This window comes from Eurypyga helias, unplaced genomic scaffold (assembly GCF_000690775.1).
Source record: "Eurypyga helias isolate BGI_N326 unplaced genomic scaffold, ASM69077v1 scaffold52109, whole genome shotgun sequence".
Classification (NCBI taxonomy): domain Eukaryota; kingdom Metazoa; phylum Chordata; class Aves; order Eurypygiformes; family Eurypygidae; genus Eurypyga; species Eurypyga helias.
The window spans coordinates 1-6,648 of record NW_010272439.1 but is presented as its reverse complement, the minus strand read 5'-3'; the positions used below and the strand labels follow the sequence as shown (position 1 = coordinate 6,648).

At 44.8% G+C, this 6,648-nt stretch overlaps 1 protein-coding gene across 2 annotated transcripts in view; it reads right to left on the bottom strand.

Moving 5' to 3' along the window:
* Positions 1 to 6,200, bottom strand: part of MFN2 (mitofusin 2) — a 10,003-nt gene extending 3,803 nt beyond the window's left edge. The window contains exons 1-12 of one of the 2 annotated variants that reach the window (XM_010159107.1): positions 6,026 to 6,200; positions 5,232 to 5,367; positions 4,227 to 4,389; positions 3,594 to 3,718; positions 3,161 to 3,269; positions 2,961 to 3,068; positions 2,411 to 2,564; positions 2,115 to 2,182; positions 1,822 to 1,943; positions 1,370 to 1,496; positions 617 to 721; positions 13 to 113 (exon numbers count right to left, since the gene is read on the bottom strand). In XM_010159107.1, coding sequence (XP_010157409.1) covers positions 13 to 113; positions 617 to 721; positions 1,370 to 1,496; positions 1,822 to 1,943; positions 2,115 to 2,182; positions 2,411 to 2,564; positions 2,961 to 3,068; positions 3,161 to 3,269; positions 3,594 to 3,718; positions 4,227 to 4,389; positions 5,232 to 5,367; positions 6,026 to 6,200 — 1,493 coding nt within the window. The remainder of the gene's footprint in view (positions 1 to 12; positions 114 to 616; positions 722 to 1,369; positions 1,497 to 1,821; positions 1,944 to 2,114; positions 2,183 to 2,410; positions 2,565 to 2,960; positions 3,069 to 3,160; positions 3,270 to 3,593; positions 3,719 to 4,226; positions 4,390 to 5,231; positions 5,368 to 6,025) is intronic. The other variant, XM_010159108.1, reaches the window with a different exon arrangement.
* Between the last annotated feature and the right edge of the window lie 448 nt (positions 6,201 to 6,648).

Sequence of the window (6,648 nt, the reverse complement as noted above, 5' to 3'; positions counted from 1 at the left end):
CTGAACTGCCCTATCATTTCCTGCTGCACTGTCTGCAGGGAAGCTGTGATTGCATTGGAGCAACGATCTGACATGTTACGGCCCAGGCCTTCCTCAATGTGTTTATGCAGCTCCTGACAAACAAAGGAAGAGTTATTAAGCTCAAAATATACATAAGTTAAGATGTAGGCTGCAGGTGCTAGAGCTTGCCTGCTAAAAATACCCTCCCGGAACAGCAGCACACATTCTGTCTGCCCACTGTTCTAACGCTGGGGGGAAAAATGGAATCAATGTCCAGTGAAGGAGAGAAAAAGGCAAATAAAAAGAAAAAAAACGCACGTACTCTGTAGTCTAGGAAAGGCTGTGTTTGATATATATAATGTGATACATCATATATGTATCAATTTATCACTGAGGTGTAAAAAATTATTTTTTTAAGCTGTTCACTTTTTACAGAAGATATCCAAATGCAAAAGACATTCCAACACAAGTTTTTTTTACCATATGAAAAGCTTAGCTCCCATCCTAGTTGGAAGGATGTTAAGCATCTCAAAGAGTTGGCATAATTACTGACCCAAAGGAAAAAAAGGCCTCTTTAAATTGCTTAAGCAACCTGTAAGAAGCAAACATCACTTACACTCTTGTAAACTTTAAGAACTACTTGAGAGGGATGAAAGTCTGCTTGGTATTCGTCTACCAACACTGAAAGCCGTCTGATTTCTTCAGCCATTGCATTTGAGACCTGGAGAAACAGCACAGGGCAGAGTTTGTACGTATTCTGTCCTAAGGAGAGATGGCAAACCAGCGCTGACGCCAGGCGTTTCTCAGCAAGCACTCCTGAACATTAGGCACTGCCACTGCGCAGCGCCACGCAGCCGCTGCATGCGAAACCGGTGACTTCCAGCCAAAGACGGCCGAGAAGGATGGAGTTCTGTGCTCTGTGTAGCACTGCAGACAGAAACAGACTGAGGCGATGGAAGACTTGTGAAAAGCAAATAGGCTCTTGCTGTACATTCATAACAGTAAAAATGTTGTTACTGACAGCAGGACGACCGACACTATTCTAGACTGAAATAATAAGGAAACTTACCTGAACCATTTTAATATTTAGGAGGCATTTAAGACTGAAATATAGTAGCAGTAATAATTCAAACATTAAAACAGTCTCAATGTTTATTTAAGTCATCTTATATTAGTCTCTCTGAAAGTTTCCCCCAAGTAGTCTACTTTTCATTCTACTACCTCAAGGAAGACAAACAGACTTCTTGAGAAGAAATGCTTCAGAACTCCCATGTTTCTGGTACATCAAACCTCTGCCAGCACTTTGCATTTTTCCCACCATGCTGGTAGCTGTTTCAGACAATCTCTTCCTGCAGCCACTCCTCCTTACCTGCCTCTCCACTTCTTCTGTGATCTGTTTGATTTTCCGCTTGTAGTCTTGAGTAAGGAGCTCCAGCTGTTTGTCGATAAAACTTAAACGTTCCTGTCGCTCCTCTCGCGTTTCCAGACAGTAAACTCTGGGGAAAAAACCAAGTGCCCAACGAAAAGCCAGATAAATGCATTTTTCGTACACAAATTTGAATTCCAGAAACAAGAAGGATTCTCCTGCCCAAGAACAAAATGTGTATCTACAACACATTACATACACATGGCACAGGACAACAAAAGAGGTTCTTCTCCCAGTACTTTCACAATTCATTAGAAGCAAGAATCCCAGTATGTGTCCTTCCCACGCCCAAACACGCTGTATTCTGCTCTGCATTTTAAATGCTCGTACTGCCTCGAGTCCCTGCCAGAATACAAGCGTCAGTTACGCAAGCACCAAGAATCAGCTCTCCTCACCGCTGTTCCTGGGCGGCAACGTGCACAGAATCCATGATGAGACGAACGTCTTCTGCAATCTGCTTTGCCCTCACCGTGTGCTGCTCAAATTTTGTTTTCACTGCTGACTGCGAGATACATTCCTGTACACAAAAGGCAGCCAAGATTAGCAGCAGGCAGAAGCATGCCAACACAACTTTTCCTTCCTGTTTAATCTATTTCCAAAATGTGGTCCCACCCCATGTTTATAAACTCCAGTCCCCGGCCTCTGACGAGTAAAATTTAAACCAAAGGTTAGCACACGTAACGCTCACCTCAAACCTTCTCTCGAAGTTCTGAAACTCAAACATTCTTACTTGAAATCCATCTGCTAATGCTCCACCTGAGAGAGGGAAAGTACAAAACAACCACTTGAGTTCTGAGAAAGCAATCAGATGTTGGACATCAGGAAATACATTGTTTTCCTTGAAAACAATGCAAAAGCACTGCTAAGTCACCTCTCCAGTTCTGACTGCTCTATTAATACCCCAGTTTCATCCATTTTTCAGAGCAAGATATTCTCTATTTTCTTCCTTATACGAAAGTGAAAGCTGCTGTTAGCTTTCCTCACCTCCTTCTGGCATCCCTTGAGCCCTCTGAATCCTGGCATTCAGCACTTCTTTTGCCGACACAAAGAAAATTCGATCCCCTGCCTGGGCTCGATCCACCACACCCAGCTCATCTACCAGGAAACTGGTACACCGCTCCATGTGCTGTCGACGCACCTGAGGGATAAACGGGATAAATCCCATGTGCAGTTAAATCCACTTAACACTCCATCCCGTAAGGGTCAGAGCAGGCATCCAGATGCCCTCTGCTGGCCTACGCTTCCAATACAAAAGAGTAAGAAAACAACCTTCTGGTTTATGGAATCTTCCAGTGATACTTAAGTGATCTAACTTCCAAAGGCCCCTGGGAAACTTGATTTACAGCTCAGAAATTTCAAGAGTCATGTCCTGCTCGCTAGTTTATACTCCCTCTAGTCTCCACATCATGGTAATAAAAATCCAAACTGTAAAACAATCACATCCAACGCTTTATGATTCTACCCGCAAGGACCAGAGTCAAAGTGGAATCTACAACATCCATGGAAAGAGAAGGAATTGAAACACATCACAAACCTCTTCCATGTACTCTGGTTCAGAGGCAGATGCATCCCAGCGGTTATTTAAAATAAATATATTGGGTCGAGACAGACGTGCATTCACCTTGTGAAAGAACTGCTTCTCCTAAGCGGAACGGAACAAAACCTCTTAAGATTAATATGTCAGAATTTTTTAATTTTTAACCAAATTCATGGAACAAGAGGACTTGCACATACAGTTTGCATCAAAGTTGATTCAGAATTTGCCACCAGCACAAATACGTCAGCATCTAGACAGAATTTGTCAATCCAACTGTCCAGCTCTGTGGTTACATCAATGCCAGGGCTGGCAACAGAAAAAGGGAAGAGATGTTACTATGCTGTGAAAACAGCAAAAATACAATTAATATAGTTAGTAGGAAATGTGTTTCAGCTTTTCAAGGCACTAATTTCCTATGTCTGAGCTACACAGTGCTGAGGTGCCACTAGGTACAGACTGAAAGGAAGCACTCATCAAGAGAAACTCCGACTGCTAACTCAGCAAAGGACTTTAGTCACTGCCACAGATTACAACTGGGTCAATTTCATGGATGTTTGTTAAATTCGTATTTGAAGACACTTCTGTAATTAATCTGAGATAAGCAGGAAAGGAAAGAAAGGCATTTCTCACCTGTCCATCAGAACCAGGTCATCCTTTAAGAGGGGACATTTGGAATTGGGCCACATCACACTGACTAGGCTGCCAGCATTCAGAAGTTCATCTTGATGAAGGGCATGAGCCAGCTGGTTTACTGTCTGGTAAAGAGACGGATAACTGATAACATTTTCTGTACCCTAAGACCCATTAACACAATTGTCTCCCCTTCAGGACCGTTCACAGACAATTTAAGATAAAGCCCAATTCCAAATCACTTTCCCCCCCAGGGAGGTTTTCCACCAAAAAACTTGCTCGAGCGCCCTAGTCCAAAGGCAACTCCAGTGAACGTTTAGGAGAAATGTTCCTGTCAAGAAAGGCTCCTGAGGAACTACCAGGAGCCCAGAACTTCCTAAGGCATCATTCTGGTTCCCTGCTATCGCTAGCAAATACAACATATCATGTTTGAATAAAACAAACAAGTTGCAGCATGTAACTTGCTCCATCCCTCCCTTCCTACATCTAACAAAAACCTATTCTCTACTCCTTTAACGGTTGAAATCCTTAATGGTGAAATTTATTCTCAGTACTTGAATTTTCTCGTTCCTTTCCTTTTCTGGCACTTCTAAAGAGCGCTTCTCCCTTATCTTATGCTTAAGGAAATTGTACCTTAACACTCTTCTTTTCCTCTGAGCCTTCAGTAAGCAGGAAAGCTTCATGTCCATCTGTCCCTTCTACACGCAGGAAACAATTAGTGGTATGTCCAATTCCCGAAGGAAGGACTTTGTCCCATAGCATGGCATTTATCACAGTGCTCTTCCCATTGCTTGTCCTGAAGTCAGATTAAAGAGTGGTATAGCTCAGCTCCCGAGATCCAGGTACACTCATTTTGGTACCACAGAAAGCAAGTTCTCTAAACCCAACCACTACCAGAAGCAGTAACAACTGAGGTGCTGAAGGCAACTTACAAAAGGACTTTTCTATTTTCATAGAATCACAGAATGGTTTGGGTTGGGAGGGACCTTAAAGATCATCCAGTTCCAACTCCCTGCCATGGGCAGGGACACCTTCCACTAGACCAGGTTGCTCCAAGCCTCATCCAGCCTGGCCTTGGACACTTCCAGGAATGGGGCATCCACAGCTTCTCTGGGCAACCTGTCCCAGTGCCTCCCCACCCTCTCCAGGAAGAAATTCTTCCTGATATCCAATCTAAACCTCCCCGCTTTCAATTTAAACCCATTACCCCTTGTCCAGTCACTACAGGCCCTTGTAAAAAGTCCCTCCCAGCTTCCTTGTAGCCCCTTCAGGTACTGGAAGGCGCTATAAGGTCTCCCCAGAGCCCTCCCTTCTCCAGGCTGAACACCCCACCTCTCCCAGCCTGTCCCCATAGCAGAGGGGCTCCAGCCCTTGGAGCATCTCCGTGGCCTCCTCTGGACTCACTCCAACCAGTCTATATCCTTCTGCTGTTGAGGGTTCCACAGCTGGATGCATTTCATATTTTAAGAATTACAAGCTACAGTATTTGTTTCCATCTTCCAAGAGGCCTAGTACCAGGGACATGCCCATCACAAGCAAAAGCTGGAGTGCTAGTTTCTATAAATATATTTTACTGGCTACAATCCTAGCGATGCTTTACTCTGTGGGGAGCGTAGGCAACGTAAGCACGTGACTCACCTTCCAAAAAAAGCAACTTTCATATGTCGTCTTGCCAACACTTCACTAATGCCACTGACTTTTGACAGGTAGCCTTTGACCTCCAGCACCTGCTCTTCTGTGGTGACAGGATCAAGCTCTACATTCTTGTGTGTTTCTAAAAATCAAAACACATCACATCTCTCAACTCCAGAGGTCATCTGTCTCAGTACTGGGTGAAACACCTCTTCATGACGTAACACAGATAACCAGACGTTTATCTGTGTCTGTGGGCAAGCCTGACACACACCCTGAGGCAGTTTTGCATCAGCATTTATCAGCTGGTCGGTTTTGCGTATCCAGTAGCTATTCTCACCCTTAGCACTGCCACAAACAGGACACGGTTAACACTCCAAACACTTCAACATCCCCATTCTGTGTCTTAAGCTGTTAAAGCCAATCGTTGGCATATGCTACACGCCACTAGCAATGGCACCCCTAGGTAAGAATAGTGAATTATGGGCAAAAAGCCTAAAGGGCCTTCCACAGTTTCTTAAAACACTCACAAACAATATAAAACGCGAGCATAGCTCACGAACTACTTCAATTTCCTAACGTGTGAACTTGTCAGCTTTGAAAACACAAATCCTAAACTCCACCCACATTCAGTAATTTCTGTTCTTATGAACACTGCTATGGAAAGAGACACGTGTGTACAAAGACGCACAGGCCTAGCAGCACCACTTAACAGAATGAGGGTTTGCTGGTGCGTGTGGGGCAGAACCGCATGTGGTCAAAGCACTGTTACACCCCTGAAGTTCAAGAATTCAGCTCACCTTCCAGGAACAAGGAGCTCTCATTGATGTACGCCGCCAACTGTTCAAAGATACCATTGATTTTCTTCTTTGCAGTGACAAAATGTTTAAGCGGAGAAGCATTTACCTCAGCCATGTGTCTTTTATCCTTCTTCACTGCAACTATTGACTTGGAGCGGGTAAACAACAGGGACATTGCGCTACAGGGAAAAATCCAGTAAATAGAGGTGGTTCACCGGGTGCCAACAGCCATCCAAGTGACCATACTACTAAGGACTAGATAAACACGCACTTTAAAAACAAGTTTCCTTCAGAAAGAAAGAAATTGCTCTGCTTTCGACAACTGGAGTTACTCAAATATTATAAACAAAAGAAATTAATCTTTCCTTCTCCCAAGAAGCAGGCCCCCAGCCATCACTTCCCCCCTTCCTCCGCTTACGTTCAGGATGCGGTTACGCGTTCACCAGTCAGGCATGGTCAGCTCGAGTCCCCGCGAATACCGCCGTGTTCCTCCTCCCTCGCCCCGGCCAGGCTCCCTCCCGCAGCTCCTCCAGCGACGCCGAGTCCCGGCTGTCCCCGTCCCTGCGGCACAGGCACCAGGGGATGAGGGCCACGGGCTGCCCCCCGCCACCCCAGATGACGAT